Below are 21,116 nucleotides of genomic sequence, written 5' to 3'. Positions count from 1 at the left end.
AAGGTAACGTCACATGCATACCCTGTATAAATTTTTGTAAAGAAAACATGACACAAGCTTACAAGTACTTATTAATTTATTTACACATTTTAAAATACACAAATACAGTGGCAATACAAATGAGGAAACAATCTTCCAGTGAAGGAGGATTTTTGTAATTTCACCTGATACAGCACAGTGTGATGCTTGTGTGACGCAGAAGGACTGGCCAAGCAGTCATGTGTAGAATGAGCCAGAAAATGAAAGGGAAATCCAGAACAGCTCAATCCCAAAGTGTAGTTGTGCCTACGTTTAAACAACACCAGTACTGAAGCGGCTGTTCCTGTGAGATCACCAGTGGAGAGAAAAAATACTAACTTATCAAATCTAGAACAGAACCCAGCCCCTCTCACCTCTCTAAGCACTAGCCTTTCCCCATACTCACAATACACACAGACAGTGACTATGAAAATGGTACTTTGCCATCACTAGAAACATCCTATTTACATGACAACAGAATTCAAGAATTTCACCACTAGAACCCCCCGCCCACCCCATGACTACGGAAAAAAGCCTACACTCTATGATGCTGAATGATATGGACGGGCGGGATGCCCTCCAAATCCTCCTCAGTGACTTATAGCACCAGTAAGTCAAAGAACCACACTTTTGAAATAAGGGAAAAGCAGTACTTAAAAAAAAGTTGAAAAAGAAAACTCATCTCAAAAGTGTCAGTCGCAAAGAAAAACAGACATGGCTTAAACGTTGGCTGGTGTATTTTCAATGAGACAAGCTGGGCTTGAGACATCCATATGCACTTACTATAATCATTAAAAGAAAACAACAACAACAAAAACACACCAGTCTGTCTCAACATATGCCCAAAACTCTCAATTTAAAACAAGATTTTTATCGTGTACACCCCTCCAGTCAGAAAGACGGAGCCCTTTATCTTAAATTATTATTATTAACCTACTATAAACGTCTTTTAGCAAAGGTGGACTCCAATAGTTTTAAGCACATACATGCCTGCATTTTTTTTTTGTAAAAGCACTAACCTTAATTTGAGGGTAAAATGAAACGAACAGCAACATTATTAACATCAACATCTCTACAATACAGGCATTTCACAGCTTTCAAAAAAAAACAAGGGAATGCAATAAAATCAATGAGCAATTTGATTAGAATTGATAAGGGCCAGGTTGCAAATGAAACTAAAAAAATAATCTAATCTAAAAATGAGAGATGCTTTGCGGTTACAACGTCTTGTCATTGACAAATTTATATTTGCTGGTTTTTCACACAATAAACGAAAACGAAACGTAAAAAAGACACTGCCTTTATCCTGCCACACAAACTAACAGGCTTGCAAACATTTCTGCGTGTTATTTTAAACGTGGTTAAACTAAAATAAGAGAGGGAAAAGAATCACCTGCAAAAGAATGAAGCCGAAGTGAAATCAATTTGAGCAAATTCTGTTGTACGTAAAAGACAAAAAATATTTATGTTAAGCAAAATGTCAATGGCTATCAGTACAGCTGCATTCCAAGCTGTTAAAAGTAATTTTTTGCAACAAGTGAGGGTATCAGAGCAAATGTACGAGGCTTAAGCCAAGACGCTCTGCTTGTGAAGAGGCCCCTGGATGGCAGGAGGACGGCCCTTTCCTCCTGGAGTGTCAGAGGGGCAAAGGCAGCGATGGACACCCCACCCTACTCCACCCCTCCCATCTCACCAGTGATCTTCTGGCAGAAAGCGATGTTACCCAGCACAATTTACGTGCCTAGAAATGTTTGTGTGGCGTGTACCAAAACAACAACAAAACATCCATCTTTTGAGTTTGTGTGACTCGAGTTTTTTTAATTGCATTGAGAGGAAGATTTGCAGAATTGTAGATCTCTGTAGATTTGATTTTCTGAGGTTGGTTTCACATGGTAAGAGGCTGCTGGAAAAGTCCTAGTGCAGATCAGGGCCGTCGTTGGTCTGCTCTTTAGGTGTGTGTGTAGGGTCTCATCGAGGTACAGCAGACTGCAGGCCACTGGGGGTGACACGAGAAAGACCCTATAGTGGGGCGAGAGAGCCAGGCATATTAGTTTATAATAGATTGTCACAATGCAACGCTCTCCAAATTGAAAATGTCACCAATTAGAGCAGTGGTTCTCAAACTGGGGGGCACGCGATGGTGCCAGGGGAGCCCAAATTTTATGACATTTTATAATATACATTAATTTACCATTCAATTTGTGTAATTAAACTTATAAAATAGTGCTGTTGGTTATTAGCCTTATTTTACTATCTATAATGTATGCTTTTTTATTCAAATTTAAGTCCGAGATAGTTCTATGTCATTAATTTTCTTTAGCGTGCCACAAAGGGATGCAGCATACACAAGGGGGGCACCTTCAAAAAGTTTGAGAACCACTGGCTTAGAGGAACCTTTTACACAACTTTCTTATAAGCACATCTTAACTACTCTCAAACTGTCCTGCATAGACAACAGGTGCAGATCAATTGTTTGTACAGACAGGTTATAACCACATAAACATCTCTGCTAAAAACCATATAAACGCAAAGATAGTAAATCAATAATAAATTTCCCTCTCTGTATTTATTGTCAAAGTCACAATGAAATTGAAATTAAAAACTTATTTTTTTTAATATTGTGGTATTTTTTTTACAAATGACTTGTCTGTGAGCTTCATTATCTTAAAAAAAATCATGTGCCCTTATAATCTTTAATCAAACCCGCAAATCTCCTCCCCTCCTCGAAACGATCTCGTTACTTCTGGTCACTGGGGTATGGCAGGTGGGCGTGGCCCGGGAAAAGATTGGAGCGATTACCAAATAGCAACATGACCCAACGTGAAACAATCCAATCAATTCTCAATAAAGGAACTCAAGTCAAGCCCTACCTTTATATTTTCATTTCGTTTCACTCGATATGTGTCACAGGGGGAAAAATAAGACAATCGCTACTTCAGTTTCATTGTGACTTTAAAGATACATTTTGTCTGTATACTCCCTTCAATCCAAACAGGAGTGTGTCAATATATGACCTAAACACAAAACGTATTTTAAAAGTTAACTATATGCTACTGCGTGAACATAGCAACCTGGGCGGCCATGGTTCCTTTGTTTCCACAACTCATCTCAGTATAACTGTGTGATAGGGGTGTGACGGATCACAAAACTCACGGTTCGGATCACATTACGGTTTTTAAGGCACAGATCGGATCATTTTTCGGACAGCAAAAAAAGGGGTGGGAAAAATCTAATAAATTAAGAAATTACAAACACTTATAAAAAGAACAAAGTTGCACATTAAGTAAGGTCTAAAATGAGCATTAGTTAGAGAAATCAATTCAAATGAATAATAACGCCGTCATTATTGTATAAATTAAATAAAGTTATTACTTTTTAGAGCTACAGAAGTGATTTTTTTTCTTGGTCTTGGGTTGATTGATTAACATTAATGACACAGACTTAAGTAGTTTAATTGAGGTTACTGTCTCTTTAAGACAGCACAGACTGGTTTCTGACTGTAATCTATACATACACTTAAGACATAAACAAATGTTTTTATTAGAAAAAGAATACTGTGGAGATCATTTTGTTTGTATGTGCCCTGTCAAAAACAGAAAGATTTTATTTTCCCTTGCTTTTTGAAACGCGTCTCTCCGTGTGTGCACTTTTGAGTATAAACAGTATAAGCATAAACAGTCGCTCCACATAAAAACGTTACATTGTTTTTCATTGCTCTATTCGGCAAATGTATTTTAATACACTAGAGAGTTGTGCTACTGTGTCTCATACTGTAAAGTTTACACAGAGTTCTGAATCTGCTGATCTTTGAAGGATGATCACATCTGACTGGAGCTGGACTGGACACATTCAACCGCACGTGTGTCTGTGCGTACAGAAAGCTGCTCACTTTAGCACCTTTTTGCAGTTAAATTGTTTAAAATCACTTGAATGTTAACATTTGCAAGCCTTTGAAACACATGCAAATGATAAACTTCCCCTATTTAAATTTGTGTATTAATCCGTGAATCGCATGCGAGCCGAACCGTGGGTTGTGATCCGTACAGATCACGGATCAACTGCGATCCGTCACAGCACTACTGTGTGATGCGTCATGGGAATATATACAAACAACACTGACATGTCTTTGAGCGCCTCCAATTTATTCAGTGCCCCAAATCAGAGCCACCATTCTCAGATTCATGATGTTGTAACATCGGTTGAGTTTCATCATCATGAATTTCATGTGAGATTTAACTAAGCCTGCCAATTTAACCTTTCTAAAAATACATGGTTGGTTTCCTTTGAAGTTTGCTTGTGCATGCATGCTCTGAACCTTAAATATTTATTAAATAAGGTCATGTGGCTGTCCTATGAGCTCCCTCATAGCCTGCCACAATAGAAAGCTTATGTCCGGAGTGAAAGGAACATGAAGGGGGCAAAATGTTTAGAAGCATTCATTTGTGATCTATTTTTTCAGAAGTGGGGGAGGGCCGACACTCAATTGCATCTTGTACCCTCCAATGCACAATTAAACCTGATCCTTCTTCAGGGCATGACAGTGCAGGGGCTCATGAGGACTGAGGGGCACTGAATCGAGCCAATCACGTGACTGCCCTTTTAAAGAGCACGGGGGGTGTGTGTGTGCAAGGCGAATCCATTGCTGACGTTACAGGGAGAACAAAAGAGTTGCAGAGGTGAGCCATTCAGGAAATCTGAGACAGCTCAGGGCTGCAGAATACCTCTACTACGGGTCAAAAAACATTTAATTTCAGTCAGGTCACAAATGAAAACATGGAAAGAGGAAGCTGTTTTTGTTAAACAGATTTAATAAGCAGCAGTAGGGATGTCCCGATCCCACTTTTTCATTTCCGATCCGATTCCGATACCAGAATTCCGTATATCAGCCGATACCGATATCTGCCCGATACTTTTGTAATTAAATGTGTATAGTGCTTTCTGCTACATCTAGTATCATTTTAAATGTTAAAATCAATAATTTAAAATGATTTACAAGTTACAGGAAACATTAGTAAATATTAATCATGACAGTGTTTAAGAGAACATATAATAGGTACGTTTGATCAATGAAGTATGCTAAATATTTTTTTCTTAATTGCGTAAAACTGTAATAGTAAAAAAACTTTAGTGTGCGGATGGTTATTTTGGAATTATGCATTTGACCGGACTTTTTATACACAGTCCGGGTGCAGAATTGATCCGCCTAAGTCATATATTGGGCTTTCTGGTCGTTTATGGGCTTTCTGGGTGCAGAATTGATGCCCTTGAATCATCATCTCATGGGAATCCTCACACCGCAATAGAAAGTTTATAACTGTTAAAACACAAAGAGAATAGATGCATCGTGTGCTCAGCACAAAGTGCATTGCATCCATTCAACGGCTTACTGAGACTTTATAAAATCAGATCTATAAAATAGCCTAAAGTTATCTTGTGTTTGCGTGTGTAAATGAAGCCTTTCATCCGTCCGCTTCACCAGTGCATTATTAACTCAGTTTGCGAGTAAGTTACAGTGTTTCTGTGACCTTAAATATCTTTAAATGCACGTTTGTTCCTTCACAAGAAGCTATTGAGTGTATTAAAAGACTTTGAATATAGTGCATAAACGTTTATGGTGCTTTTATAATACGTTGTCCTTTTAATAGCTTGTCAGTAACAACCACGGCTAACGCACATATCGGAATTGGATCGTTCATGTTGTCGGTCCTCGATCCGATGTCCGATCCAGCCAAGAACCCCGGATCGGACCCGATACCGATCCAGCATATCGGATCGGGACATCCCTAAGCAGCAGTTTTACGCTTCCATCATAAAAGCAAAAAGCTTGGTAAGTGTAAAGCTGCATTGATAAGTGGGTGCAGGAGCATCACACTGCATGCCAGAGAACCAGCAGGCCAAAATCAAGCGCTGGTGGTTAAAAAGTGAGGCAGAAGTATGCATTCACATCACATCCAGGCAGTTAAGGGGTTACCGACACATCACATAAGTGTAGGAGGCACAGACTCACAGACAGAGGGCGCTGCACAGCACACAATGAACAGCGCTCTGCTGTAAGGCTGCACCACTACTGTATGTTTAGTTTCTGTCTGTTTCCCCTAATTTTTGTATTTTAAATAGTAATGCACTAAAATTTTCATTGCATTTACAACTTCCTTTGCTTCTTGATTTTTCAGTGGATCGCTGTGATTTTTTGGGAACTAGAACACATGAAGTGGGTATAAGCCAATGTGTTGCGTTTAGTTTACATGAGCTGTAGGTCACATGGTGACATTTATACATTTGATAAAAACGATATTAGCACAAATGTACCCTCAGGATTTGAAATTATGCCAAGCAGAGAAATATTTCTGGACCATCTGAAATAATAAAGACCAACACTTCAATGCAGTCAAGTAAAGACATGTAACATAACAGTATTGTCCATCTGTGAGAATCGAATCACGTCATTTGGTGTTATGAATAATTTTCTTTACAGAAATTAAAATGCCATCTGAGTCATTAAAGATCGTGAGGTGACAACCAAGTTGAAGCCAGATTTGAGAGCAACTATATGGAAATTTTCATAATAACTTTTTAATTAAACACTACCAGCATTTGCTAGGCATCTCACTATTTGATCTGAATCATAAGCGAGAGTGAAGTGTTGGTGGTTAAGCCTGGCAAGAGAAATGTGCTGCGTAACAGCCATACAGCAGTGATGTGGGACAGGGAGCCTACCACTCAGTGCAGGGAAGTGGAGGAGGTCCAGAAAAAATTTGTACCCAACTGTCACTCACCCAATGGCGTCTCTTACACCAGAGCATGGCCAGCATCTACTTGCCGTGGTGATCAAAGGGAATGCTATTCTGAGGCGGGAGGGTGGGTAAAGTGGAGGGGGAAACATTGATTCATGAAGAAATCAACAACATTGTCGCAAGAACCTGAACAGAAGTGTTATTCCTACTTGAAAGATTATATTCAAATCAGAGATCTGTTGACAGAATAGACTTTCTGGGCAGAATTTCAAGAATGCATAACAGGTTTCGTCTCACGTTTTGTGAAGTGACAGGGTTGCCAAGTCCGCGGTATCAAGCGGAATTGGGCTACTTTAATACTATTGCCGCAGGATGTTTTTCATTGAAACGACCCCAATAATGTGATATTTACAGGGTTCCCACACCTTAGTTAAAGGAATAGTCTACTCATTTTCAATATTAAAATATGTTATTACCTTAACTAAGAACTGTTGATACATCCCTCTATCATCTGTGTGCGTGGACGTAAGCGCTGGAGCGTGCTGCGACGCTTCGATAGCATTTAGCTTAGCCCCATTCATTCAATGCTACCATTTAGAGATAAAGTTAGAAGTGACCAAACACATCAACGTTTTTCCTATTTAAGACGAGTAGTTATACGAGCAAGTTTGGTGGTACAAAATAAAACGTAGCGCTTTTCTAAGCGGATTTAAAAGAGGAACTATATTGTATGGCGTAATAGCACTTTTGGGAGTACTTCGACTCGCCTGAAAAGTCCGCTCCCCTTCTCACTCTCATAATGGGAGAGGGAGGGTGTTACTGCGCTGAGTCAAAGTACTCCCAAAAGTGCTATTACGCCATAAAATATAGTTCCTCTTTTAAATCCGCTTAGAAAAGTGCTACGTTTTATTTTGTACCACCAAACTTGCTCGTATAACTACTCGTCTTAAATAGGAAAAACGTTGATGTGTTTGGTCACTTCTAACTTTATCTCTAAATGGTACCACTGAATGAATGGGGCTAAGCTAAATGCTATCGAAGCGTCGCAGCGTGCTCCAGCGCTTACGTGCACGCACACAGATGATAGAGGGATGTATCAACAATTCTTAGTTAAGGTAATAACATATTTTAATATTAAAAATGAGTAGACTATTCCTTTAACTTCAAATTCAAGGACCTTTCAAGGACTTTCCAGGTCCAACACCTTTAAATTCAAGGACTAAATGTGGGGACACATTTCAAGTGAGAGCAAGGTTACATCGTGTTACCTTTTAAGATACATTGCTACAGTTCCCTTTTGAGGGAACTTGCGCTGCGTCACTGCTGTGACAATTTGGGGACACCTCCAGTGGTAAGTGCGTCTGAATGTGTATATCAAATTCAACCAATGGTGAGACTTAACGACAAAGACAGGGTGACGCGGGGGCCAGGAAGTATATAGCTATCTGAAATATTGTCAAAGACGGCGTTACAGGGACTCAGGAAGTATGGCAAAAGAGAGACGCAACGTCTTATTCCCTTCTCAGGGAACAACAGTTACATATGTAACCCGAGACGTTTTCATGTGTCAAACACAGCTATGCAAAAAAGCATTTTGGTACAAATCAACATAGGCATACAGAAGATATAAGCATTTAAAGCGAACAGTTCAGCATGTACGGTTAAAAAGTCTAGAATTTTATGATATCATCTACACTACACAGGGAATGTGGATTTTTTTTTCCAGAAAACTTCTTGCATAAAATAGATTCAAGCATTTTCAATGATTTGTATCTATGCATGTATATTTTCAAAAAACTTCCAAGGACCTTGAATTATTTCCCCCAGATTCACAGGATTTCAAGGACCGGTGGGAACCCTGTATTTAGCCACGGGAATGTGGCTAAAAAACAGGAAGCTAAGTAGCAATTGGCCGGTTTTGCTGTGAAAACCTGGCAACCCTGGAACATGATGAACTAAGATCCTAAATGTGAAGGTGGTTATTCCTCCTTGCAAAATTCACCTTCATTTAACATACTTCTAATATATACATTGTATATATTACAAACATTTTTAGAACACATACATCTCAATTATTGCATACATGGTATTGATGGTAATAAATATTACACTCATGTCTTCGACATCTTTCCGTATACTTTTCCACATACTGTTAAAAAGCAATGCTGAACAAAAAAACAACTCCTCAATGCAAAGTGCTTTCATAATAGCATGCTAACAGCCTTTAAAGCCAAAATACAGGCTCCATACCAGGCCATACCACAGCAGATAAAAGCTCCAATTGAGCAGTCTTACATGGCCATCAGATCCTGCCATCTTTTCCTCTGTCTGTCTGCCAGATATTAAGTAGCTTGGGTATCAGTTTATAACTTTTCCCAAAGTGAGTTTCATTGGTATAAACAAACAAGGGCCATTTAAGCGGCAGTGCTGAGAACATAAAACTGACACTGGCAGCAAACACGCAGGCAATACATGAGGAAAAATGCTTGTAACTGGTACCTGTGACGTCGACATGCGTGAAGTGTCCTGTCGGCCAGTTAGATCAGAGGAGGAAATGTTAACAGGGGCTCCGCGGTGCAACCTCATACTAACCTTCCGCTCTCGCTCCATTCCTGCTGGAAAAAGATTGGAAAATGGAAAGATTTTAGACACTGACACCACACACTGGGTTGTGTCCACTTAAACCAAATCATGCTTCTGCTTTCCAACGTCTGCACCACAAAGTAACTACACAATCACTGGAAAAACTTTATTTATCTAAGCCTTTGCAGGAAAAATAAATGTTTCGTGAAGACAAAGTGAACCTAACTTAAGTTTACTGGGCTCATGGTAGAAGTGACACGAGTCCCTAGCTTCTTAAAACAGGGTTCCCAAACCTTAATTAACTTCAAAATCAAGGACCTTTCAAGGACTTTCCAGGTCCAATACCCTCAAATTCAAGGACTAAATGTTGGGACACATTTCAAGTGAAAGCAAGGTTACATCATGTTACCTTTTAAGATACATTGTTACAGTTCCCTTTCGAGGGAACTCGTGCTGCATCACTGTGGTGACGCCTCCAGGGCTAAGTGTGTCTGAATGTGTATATCAAATTCAACCAATGGTGAGTCTTAACGACAAAGACAGGGTGACGCGTGAGCCAGGAAGTATATATTGTTATCTCAAATATTGCCAAAGACGGCGTTACAGGGATGCAGGAAGTATGGCAAGGGAGACGCAGCATCTCGTTGCCTTCTCAGGGAACAAAAGTTACATACGTAACCAGAGACGTTTTCATGTGTCAACTATACAAAAAAGCATTTTGGTATGAATCAACATTCGCATACAGAAAATATAAGCATTTTAAGCAAACAGTTTAGCGCGTGTGCTTAAAAAGTCAAAATTTTTTATATTATCATCCTACACTACACAGGGAATAATATAGATTTTTTTCAGAAAACTTCCCAGAGCCTTGAATTTCCCCCCCCCAGATTCACAAACTTTCAAGGATTTCAAGGACCCGTGGGAACCCTGTTAAAAGACACTGCTAACTGAGACCATACGGTTCATACCCGCTAGCTTAATTTTAACGAGACCAAATTAGAATTACTGGTAGAGAGATGAAATGCATTGTGTGTGAACCTCCACCCTTCGATAAAACAAATGTCAGTGATGTCTCACCAGCATCCTGCCAAGTGAAGACACTTACAACCTCTTAACCACTTCCTCTCAAGCAATACAACAACATATGGCAAGAGAAAAAAAAGAGAAGCTGGTAAATGAACATCTGTCTTAATCTGAAATGCTGAAGGAGACAAAAAACCTTGTGTGCTTTCTAAATCAAAACAATGTCCTTGATCCATCAGATGCTTGAGCTACAGATTTTACTCAAGTTAAAAAAACAAACAAGAAGCAACAAGCAACAGATTTCCACTGAAGCAGTGAAGTATTTACCTGTGTGTGAGGCTGGCGTGAGGGGCGTGGGAGGTGCTACTTCTTGTGTTCCTCTAGGTCTACCTGAGCTGGAAGGCATCATGCCACGGGCAGCAGGATTTCGCACATGCCGCAATCGTTCCTCTCGATCCCTCCGTTCCCTCTCTGGATCTTCTGCTGCTCTGTTTGCACCCTGATGCACAATCAATAGAGCAGTGAGTCTTCACACAAAAAGCAACAATTTTATGTTGAGAATAAGTATCAATACTCACGAATTTGAGCATATTCCAGTCGAAGACGTAGTCGTATGAAAAGCCTTGTCGGTGGAAAAGGTTCCTGAAGAGCTGTCTCAAGTAAGAGTAGTCGGGCTTGTCGTCAAAGCGCAGGGAGCGGCAAAAGTTGAGGTATGTGGCAAACTCAGCTGAAATGCAGAGTGTAAACAAATGTAAAGATACAAATTAATAGCCTCATTCCCCAAAGAAAATGTAAACTTATTAATGTCTTCTCCACAACAAACTTTGTTCCTAATTTAATGGTCTATACCAGACCTTTAACCTTTTCAGGTCAAGGAACCCTTAAGGGGATCGCACATCAGCCGCGCAGCTCAGCGCAGCGGCGTTCTAAAAAAAAAATCGAACACATTGTTTTCTATGTGTATATGCACACCGGCGCCGCCAAGTGGCGCCTGTCCGCGCCGCCCAGCTGAGAAAGTTGCTCAAATCCCTGTCGCGCCACACAGCGCCACTTACATAGTTTAACATTAAATAACACCATATTTGGCCCAAATCATTAACGATTAACATTGGCTGCTAACGTATATTTTGCATTTTGAAGATGATGCTATATGACGAAGCTCCTGCTATTTAATGTGCACTTCCGGTTTACAATACCTCTGAGTTGTCCTAGACGTGGCGCGGCCGGTGTGCGATCCCCTTTAAATGGAAAGAGGAGGAGTGGACCCCCTAGCCTGGGTTTCCCCATGCTGCCTTGCACACAAATTTATTCACGCTGCAAGTCTAGCATGGAAACTATGACCCTTTTTTGCCCCTGAAATAGAGGGAAACAATCACAGAACGGGGAGGGGCAGCAGGACGACGACGACGTCTATGCAACAGACCGAAGCAGTTTTGTTTATCCAACGCGGGAGCGGACGCAGTTACTTTTCAATGCAGCCTTAGAAAGAGCAACTTTTGGCATTAAACAATTTCGTATTCAAGAGGGATGTTTGGATATGGCAAGACATGATAGCCAGGGAGTTTAATAGGACCAACCTGCTAGGCATCGTCGTAGAAAAAGTACAATTAACTTGTTAATGGTAAGTGGTATTTATTAATATCATTTTGTCATTATGCCTGTAGCCTACCTACTGTGGTTGTTTCAGTTGTGTGCACACGTACCCGATAAAAGTTGTTAAAGGTTGAATTGATGTCGCTGTACATACGTCATCTGGTATAATTGAAACGATTGGCTATGCACTACGTACAGACGCATTTGATAGACATTCGTAGCGCCAAATATACGGCTCTGGGCATTCGTAAACCACGCCTCAAATACGAGAAAATTAACATATGGTTTCCAGACCACGTCTCATTCTCTATGAGACTGGTCAGGTGTTAGCCAGGCTAGGAACCCCCAGTACATGTAACACATTAAGACTGGATTTATTTTATGATGGTTACGTTACAAAGATATTACAATAATAATTGATGGAATACATATACAAATACATAACTCTTTAATTTAACTGAATAGATTTTACTGTGGGAATGTTCTTTATTTTAATCATTATTAATGATACAATTTTTTAATTATTGGACTATTATTTTGTTCGATGCCTAATTTTATTGTTCAAACAAAACTTTATTTAGCATTTAAACAATATTTGGAGAACCACCAGTTAGGGGTGGGCGATATGACCAAAACCTTCTATCACGATATAAAATTAATCCTATCATGATAACGATATGTATCACGGTAGAGTTTTTTACAAAGAAGATAAAACAAAACTCAAGCTCTCTGAAGATAAACAGTCAATGATATAAGAATGATAATAAATAATTATGCATGTATGTATAGGCCTATATATATTTTTTTTATTTAAGGTAGAAAAGTGATTTAATCAGGAGCAGTGAGAGATTTTCTCTCAATGCTGTTTGATTAACACGAGTGACAGACAGGAGCAAAATTAGGTAACTTCCCCTTTAAGACCAAAGTCCGGATCCAATAAACTGTTACACATGCGCTTTCTCTTTTAGCCGTTTACTTTCTCTTAAGACCTAACTGGTCGTGTTTATTAGGAATTTTGACGCATGTGTGTATTTAAGGCCAATAAAGCGGGAAAAATGCTCACGAGCTTAATGAGCAGCGGATGCGCGACTTGTCTGCTCCTGACACACAGAAAGAACGCACGCATACAGATCTGTTGTCTGTGTTTCAATGGGTTAAAATAACTTGTTTTAAAACTGCAGTGCTTAAATACGTGTACAAACGTTACGTTTTCGCGACCACACGCACAGGAGCGTGACGTGGGCACGTAACTTCGATAGAAACGATAGTCCAAAATCTCTACCGGTTGACAAATTTCTACCGGTTAATTATGTCTACCGGTTTATCGCCCACCCTTACCCCCAGTAATACCAACACCCTGCTTGCCAAATGCCAAAAACATGGTACCCCTGGTCTACAGAATATAATGCCTTACATTCCTCCAACAATACAAAAAGCAAAGTCATTTTATATGTCCCAGCATTCTTGTTTCAATTGTAAATGTGTCAACAGTCTTTTAAAGCAGTTTAACACCAAATCACTACATTATCACAGAAAAAGCAATGAAAAAAGAGGCAGTAGCTTACAGGGGTATCCTTTGCACAGGACTTCAATAGGAGTTGACATTTTCTTTTCACTGATTCGCTCATATTTCTGTCTCTTTGTGGCAGCCTTTAGACCTTGCCATGGCAGAGAGCCCAGGTTGAAATACATCAGCACATAGCCAAGAGACTCCAAGTCATCTCGTCTGGACTGCTCTGTGAAATTAAATATCAAAGATAAACATGTCACAGAGGAAGCTAAAATGGGCTTGTATCATAAAATAAGGTTTTTAAAAGCTGGTTACCTATTCCCAAATGAGTGTTGATGGAAGCGTAGCGAGCAGTGCCGGTCAGGTTTTTGTTCTCGCGGTAAGGGATGTGCTGGTGTGTGCGAGCATCTCTGTACTTCTTGGCCAGACCAAAGTCAATGATGTAAACAAGGTTGCCCTTCTTCCCCAGGCCCATAAGGAAGTTATCAGGCTTGACGTCTCTGTGGATAAAGTTCTTGGAGTGGATGTATTCGATACGGCTTATCTGAGGATGAACAGAGAAGGGATTAAGCAACAATGACAAATGACTGAGAAAAACAAATGAGACTCCAATTCAAGTTAAGCAATGAATGCATGACAGCCACTGAACAAGAAGACCTCATTTCACAATGCACCATGGCATTTAATACTTAGTCAAACACAAAATGAAAGAGGATATTAGTTGTCTACGTAAAACAGCTGAAGGGAACACAGTAAAGCTTGTCATGTCATATGAACACCACTTCCTGGAGTCATTATCCAGTCTCCTATAACAAGAGATAGGTAGGGTGGAGAGCACGAAGGTTACGGATGACCAAGTCTACAGCCTTATCATTTGGTCAGCCAGCAGAAGAACAGTCTTTAAGCTGAATTTGCGAGAGCAAAAGTTGAAGAGATCCTCCAAACTGGGTCCCAGCAACTCCATGACCATTACATTATAATCTCCCTCTGCTCCACACCACTTTATTGTAGGAATTCCAACTGTAGAAAAAAATAAAAACAACATTATTCAAGAACTTTTATATTGGAGATCTATGAGTAAGTCTCTGAAGTTTAAAATGCTTGCTTACTAAAAGGACACACACTGGTTTGTAAGTTTGCTTACTGAAAAGAATGGAAAGCTTGACCGTCATACACGTTTGTATCTTTAAATAATCTGACAGACAGAGATTGAAGGTGACCTACAGCATAAATTTGTTTCCTCCGTTGGCTAGATTGGAAGGGGGTTGGGAGCCCATTTGTTTCAGTTAGGACAGTGATGTGATAAAAACCAAGGCAAAGGTTCAGCTTGTATAAACCTGCAGCTCTGGTTGGTTGCATTTAGTGTGGACTTTAATGTATTAACCATAAAGCATGTCACAAGGACGACCTTGAAGTTGATGCAGGGGAAGATACAGACTGTACTTGAAGGACAGCTGATACCCAATTAGATACCCAACCTGTAGACCATGATTGACCGCTTCATCGTTCAGCCACATGCTGACCAGAAAAGCCAGCTGTCATAACATTTTAAAGGGCACATGTTATGCCAAATATGTTTGGACATATGTGATGTGTGAATTCAACCCTACAATAAAAAAAACACTCTCCCCTTTTTAATCCCAATAGAGACAGGGTGCGACGCGTCAAAACCTGAAAACCACGGCCACCGGGGGGAGAACAATCTTTCCATCTCCCTTGACTTTGTATTGCGAGAGGCTTCCTCCTTGTCATTTCAGGCTAGTAACAAAAAACAGAATAATGCCCAAAAGGTGCTGTGTGACAGGATGTAAAGCTAACAAGCCAAAAAGTCCCAGACATAAGTTTTTATAAGCTGTGGGCCCCAAAAAACAGGAAACTTTTCATAGCACTACCGTATTTTCTGAACTACGCACCGGAGTATAAGCCGCATTGTTAAAAAATGCGTCATTAAGACGAAATAACATATATAAGTCGCAGTGGACTAAACGTTGCGTTTATTTAGAAAATTATTTCCCAAAATCCAATCTGAAGAACAGACATTTAATCTGGAAAGGCAAGTTATTCAATTAAACAATAGCAGACAGAACAGCAGGCTGAATAAGTTGTCTGTACGTTAAAGTAATATTAACAGTTATTTAAACGATAAACCATAGAATACAGAACTTACCTGGAAGGTTGAATAGTCTAAATTAACCGAACAAGCCAACTAGCGTGAAGTTCGCAGACTCGTCATTCCACATCACTGAATCCATTGAATTACATAAATACAGGAGCAGCATATAGCTCTTACAGCTCTTGCGGCTGTAGACGGTAATTTTGTCTCTTGCCTCACCAATGTTAAAATGAATTCATACTGACTTACAAGGCTGGTGCTGCTTCTTATAGTCAGGTGCGCCAAGTTTTGAAAAAACACGGCTTATAGTCCGAAAAATATGGTACTATTATTAGAACTAAGCCCACTGGAGGGAAGTGTAGTCGGAGATCCACTTTTGTGTCTTTAAACACTCGTTTTTGAGTCGACTGCTTAAATAAAGTTTATAAAGCTTGTTGTCTGTACACCTTGTCACACAACAGCTTTTAGGCATTATTCTGTTTTTGTTATAAGACAGAAATTACAAGGAGGCAGCCTCTCGCAATACAAAGTCAATGGGCTGGTGGGCGTGATTTTCAAATTAGCATAACTGCACTCTGTCTCTATTAAACCAAAGCAGTCTCATTAGACATGCGGTTTTGATTATTTTGTTAATGTGATGTCACACTGATAAAGCACCGTCCACGGCCACTGACGGACTGGTTCATTTTACCCAAAAGCTTTTCTATATGTGTTTGTTAGCACATTGTAGCGCTAATGCGGCTAAATATACTGTAGTCCCAGACTGAATTCACAGAAATCAGATCTATTTTTAACCAAAAGTGCTCACTGACTGTCGGTAAGGGAGTGATGAGCTGTAGCTCATTTGCATTTAAAGGTACATGCCTGAAAAGCATTTGCTTTTTTGCTCCCACCCAAAGAGAGGCATTTTTGATGTACTATAATAAATGATCTACCGTAAAACTTCAAATAATAGCCCGGGCTTTTATTTTCCCAAACCTATCATCACACCAGGCTTTTAAAAGAGACAGGCGTCTATAAGAGACAGGCTTTTAATTTAATTGTTCCAGCATGACAGCAGGAGGTTACCACATATTACGTTTTATTTTTAATTTGAATGTGTTTAACAAATTAGTTCGTGTAATAACAACAGTCTTAAATTATTGGCAGTATAAATAAAGTAACCAATGACATGTTTCTTTATTGGTTGTTGCGTGAAATCTTACCCAGATACAACAGTGCTATTTTCTGATTGGCTATTGTGTAGCCTCTTTCTTTTTTTTGTATTGGCTCGCTCGACTAGAACTCTAGGGAAGACGGGCTTGATAGAGAGAGAGAGCAGTGCGGCCAGATACATTTTAGGCGCTGCAGCATATTAAATATGATAAATAGTGTTTCCGCGTGAGAAATACAATGTGTGGAGGGAGTGCATGCATGACAAAAGACTGAAAGCCCGGCTATTATCAGCGGCCCCAAAACACTACCGGCCCACTGGGAAAAGTCCTGACTCTCCGATTGCCACTTCGCTACTGTCATCATCACCTCAATCCTGGCGACGAAGCTTGTTGTGTTGTCATAGTGATGAGTAAAGGAACGACTGCGTCTGTCACGTGACATCTACCGGTAAGCAAAAAAAACTTTAGCGTGTTCAATCTGCACCATAGAACTAAACAGACTATCTGACGGGTTTTAGAAGATTAAATACAACCCGAAACTAAAAAAACAGACCAGGCCTTTATTTGAGACAGGCGTTTATTTACCCAAACCTGTCGTCACACCAGGCGTCTAAAAGAGACAGGCGTCTATTTGGGACTCGGCTATTATTTGAAGTTTTACGGTATGAGGTATTTTGAGCTTAAACTCATAAGTCTCAGGTGTGCCTCCAATGTTATTTGATTATTACATCTTGTAAAAATGGGCATAATGTGTGTCTTTTTATATAATCAGTTTGTACTGATACGATTTTGTGTAGTCTTTAGACTCTTACATACACACACAAACTTGTGTAACAGGGTTATTTGGGGAGAGGAAGAGGGTTCATCAATTCTCTGGAGGGTCAGAGTTCTCTTGGCAGCTGCTGTCATTTCTACCGTAACATGTAACCCTGAGCCTGGCTACTGCCTTCAACAGCACTGCTTTGCTATTCAGCACTTTGCTCAAAACGTCTTCCAGGTCAGCTATTCCTGCGCAAACTCCGAAGGTTAAATATATCTACATCTCTGAGCCGTCCGGCGTGCATTTCTGATCTCCAGTACGGCTATATTAAAAGCAATCAAAATAGCAAAATGTCTAGCCTTGTTCAAGTCCATAGATGGAGAAACACAAGTATGCAATTCTGTCGATAAAACATCTACAAATAAAAATGATTCAAAACATACTGTCTTTCCTTTCTTGATGCACGCATCTACACGCTCATGTATGTGTATGCATGCGCACACTCCCTTTATGTAAATTTACTGGCCTGTCATGCTTGTTCATGTTGTGCTAAATAAGGCTGGGGTGGTGGAAGAGACCCAGTTAGGAAATGGAATGCAGAGGGTCCGCCCCTCCCCCCAAAACCCGCTCCCCTGTGCACACACCATCTGGCCCCGGATCCATGTGATCACAGCGAACACAAGCACTGGGAGCACTACGACCAAATTTTTGATCTTGGATGCCATAGTTTGGCCGCTGCTGTGCAAAAGGCACGCGTGTTTAGTCATGCTGGGTGTGAGCGGACAGACGTCAGCATGTTTGTAGACAAGATGTACCCGGACAAGACTGCCATACATCCATCTACAATAGAACCATTTGGGGCAAAACCCAGCTGGGGCAGTGGGTGGGGGAGAAAACACCCTTCAGGCATCTCATGTATATTCATATGGCATTTTTGTGGAGAAACTATGGAAGCACTGATAGTACAACAAACATTTGATGTCTTCATTGACGAATTATTTCATAACTAAAAACTCACTAAGTCTGTCAAAACGATCTTTGCTTTGTTCCTGTTAATTGTTCTTATGATGTAAAAATTACAAGAACTACTCATGATGCATGTGTTGCGGCCCACACACGCTTCCTTCCTCTTTATCCACACAATGCAAAATATTCAGCCAATGGGAAAATAGCTGACAGAATGATGTGAGATATCAGAGATCTGATGCTGCCACTCGTAAAAATGAAGGATGTGTTGACTCACTGACTGATGATGCGAGTCACGATTGGTTTGCCACCCACTGTTCACTCATTATTCTGTAACATCCCATGCTCAAATAAGCTTTGCCACACGCTTTCTAGGAAAATAGGATCCCAAAAACTACGCCAATCTGGCTTAAACAGAACAAGGTGTACACTTTGTTACAGTGTTATAAATAAACGAGTAAGGAGGTTCCCTGTCTATTGGACAGCAGTGTGTATGTATGACTCAGTTTTAACAAAAAAGCCGGATGGAGACCACGAGGAGAATTAGACAGAGTGTAGAAACACATACCGCCTCCTTGCATCATCTTGTAAATCTTGCTCTCGATGTGCAGCTGTGGGTGCTTCGTTTTCACACATTCTAGCTTGATGGCTACTTCTTCCCCCACAGAGATGTCTGTGCCTAGAGATCAGAAAAGTGATGGAGAGACAAAGAGAGAGATGAAGGTCAGTTACAAATAGATATCAAACAAGCTTGAGCTCCCAGTGCATTATGACTTACTGCGATACAATTAATAAATATTTAAATACAAAAAAAAACTATATTTAAGGCCAACAAGGGTAGATTACATATTTCTGCTTATATCAGGTTATCTCAGGTCTTTCATTTCCCCTATCTCAGGTTGACTCACACACAGAGCTTTCCAGCACAAGGGAGTGGGCACAATTATCTACGCATGTTCCTATACCACCTCTTTTCCGGCCCACCATCTGCTTATACTCAACAACCTGAGCAGAGGATGCTGAAATTCATTTATGTTAGCTGCTTTAATCGATATTCAATGAAACTTACACAAGAGAAGCATTTTTATGGACAAGGCTAATCCCATATGTGGTTTGCCTGAGACATAAAAAGCAGGAAGAATGAGTTGGTGAACAATCATCATGAATTTCCCTCCTTCCTCTTAGGAGTTCAGGTACTGACGTTCCAACTGAACCTAGTCCTACTCTTCCGGCCTGGTGGAAGTAAATAATAAAGTAATAAAATGATCTTCTGGAGCTCCAGGTTTACACATTCCTAACAAAAAAGAACCCCCAGGAGAGATCCCACTACCTCAGGTGAAGTCTATTGACTAATGCTAAACTTTAAGCAAGACGAAAAAATAAGCCTGATCAACCAATTCAGACAGTCATAAACTCGGACAGTCACAAAAAACTTTGATGATTGAAATGTTTATATTTTTGATTGGCTTACATGAGGTGGCTAAAAATACAAACTGTAAATAGAGCCATGGAGAGAGTAAATAATGGTACTGATGTTTAATACTTTTCCACAGTGATTTTCAGGTGGCAAGAATCATGAATCAGAATATAACCAATAATAATAATCAGACATAAATCATATAGTCTTGAAGATAGATACATAACTTGTCCATGTGAAAAGGAAGTAGCAATCAACTTTACTTTAGCAAAAAAGGCCGGATCGGATATAGGACTAACAGGACTATAAACAAAGTCTTTTTAATTCACTCGATCGCTTCATGTAAAGGAAAAAATGCACATTTAAAGATATTTAAGTTCGCGGAAACTCTGTAACTTACTCGCAACTGGGTCAATGCGCTGGTGAAGTGGACAGATGAAACACGTCACGCACGCACACACAATAACTGTAGGCTATTTTAAAGATCAGATTTTATAAAGTCTCAGTAAGCCGTTGGATGGATGCAATTCATGTGCTAAATGTGCTTAGCACTGTCCTTTGCAGACCTGCTGCTCTGTGACGTGACGCGCGTTCAGCTCCGCTGTCAGCATACACACTCAGTTGTAAGCGTTTGCTCTCTCTAACGAAACTAAATGATTTAATTACACGAAAATATCAAAACGACGGTGAAAGACGGTGTCGCGGTGGGCAAGTGATCTAACCGGTGAGAGGCTGAAGCACCGGTTATCACCGTTTCACCGACCATCGCGGCAAGCCTAACCAACACAGCAATGAGAAATGTACTACATAGCCAGCACATACAGTGTAAAAAAAAGAAAAGATTTATGAAAGATTGTAAAATTAAACTTAAAGTTAAATGCAAAAAAAGTGAAAAAGTTTTGCATATGAGATCTTGTCAATGCCTTTACCAATAACTGCTTATTAGACCGTTTCATCAGACACACACACTTTGTGGCGGTTCAGTGGCTGACAAAGCCGAACTTCCGGTCTCCGTTTATTAAATGGTATGACTAGTGGCTAAACTGAACCCTGGAAGAAAAACCTTGTTGAAAATATCAGATGTTTTGGTTTCCTAAAGATGGCGATCATGGACCCCCACTATAAAAAGGGAGGTTTAGCAGCCGATCTGTAATTAACATTGTATACATTTATTTTACGCAGTAACATTAGCACAGTGTAGTTTTTGCTGCCCGTTAGCTATGATTTGAACTAAGGTAATCTACT

General features: G+C 40.0%; 1 protein-coding gene across 4 annotated transcripts in view; it reads right to left on the bottom strand.

Annotated features, from left to right (window-relative positions):
* Nucleotides 1-58: 58 nt before the first annotated feature.
* Nucleotides 59-21,116, bottom strand: part of csnk1da (casein kinase 1, delta a) — a 28,154-nt gene continuing 7,096 nt past the window's right edge. The window contains exons 2-10 of one of the 4 annotated variants that reach the window (XM_073857157.1): nt 19,023-19,133; nt 14,328-14,481; nt 13,777-14,000; nt 13,517-13,687; nt 10,937-11,085; nt 10,686-10,857; nt 9,252-9,367; nt 6,795-6,863; nt 59-2,037 (exon numbers count right to left, since the gene is read on the bottom strand). In XM_073857157.1, coding sequence (XP_073713258.1) covers nt 6,831-6,863; nt 9,252-9,367; nt 10,686-10,857; nt 10,937-11,085; nt 13,517-13,687; nt 13,777-14,000; nt 14,328-14,481; nt 19,023-19,133 — 1,130 coding nt within the window. In that variant the 3' untranslated portion in view covers nt 59-2,037; nt 6,795-6,830. The remainder of the gene's footprint in view (nt 2,038-6,794; nt 6,864-9,251; nt 9,368-10,685; nt 10,858-10,936; nt 11,086-13,516; nt 13,688-13,776; nt 14,001-14,327; nt 14,482-19,022; nt 19,134-21,116) is intronic. The other 3 variants (XM_073857158.1, XM_073857155.1, XM_073857156.1) reach the window with 3 other exon arrangements.

The sequence above is a fragment of the Misgurnus anguillicaudatus genome, chromosome 19 (assembly GCF_027580225.2).
Source record: "Misgurnus anguillicaudatus chromosome 19, ASM2758022v2, whole genome shotgun sequence".
Lineage (NCBI taxonomy): Eukaryota > Metazoa > Chordata > Actinopteri > Cypriniformes > Cobitidae > Misgurnus > Misgurnus anguillicaudatus.
Note: the sequence above shows the minus strand (reverse complement) of the source record. Positions and strands in the feature narration are given on the sequence as shown.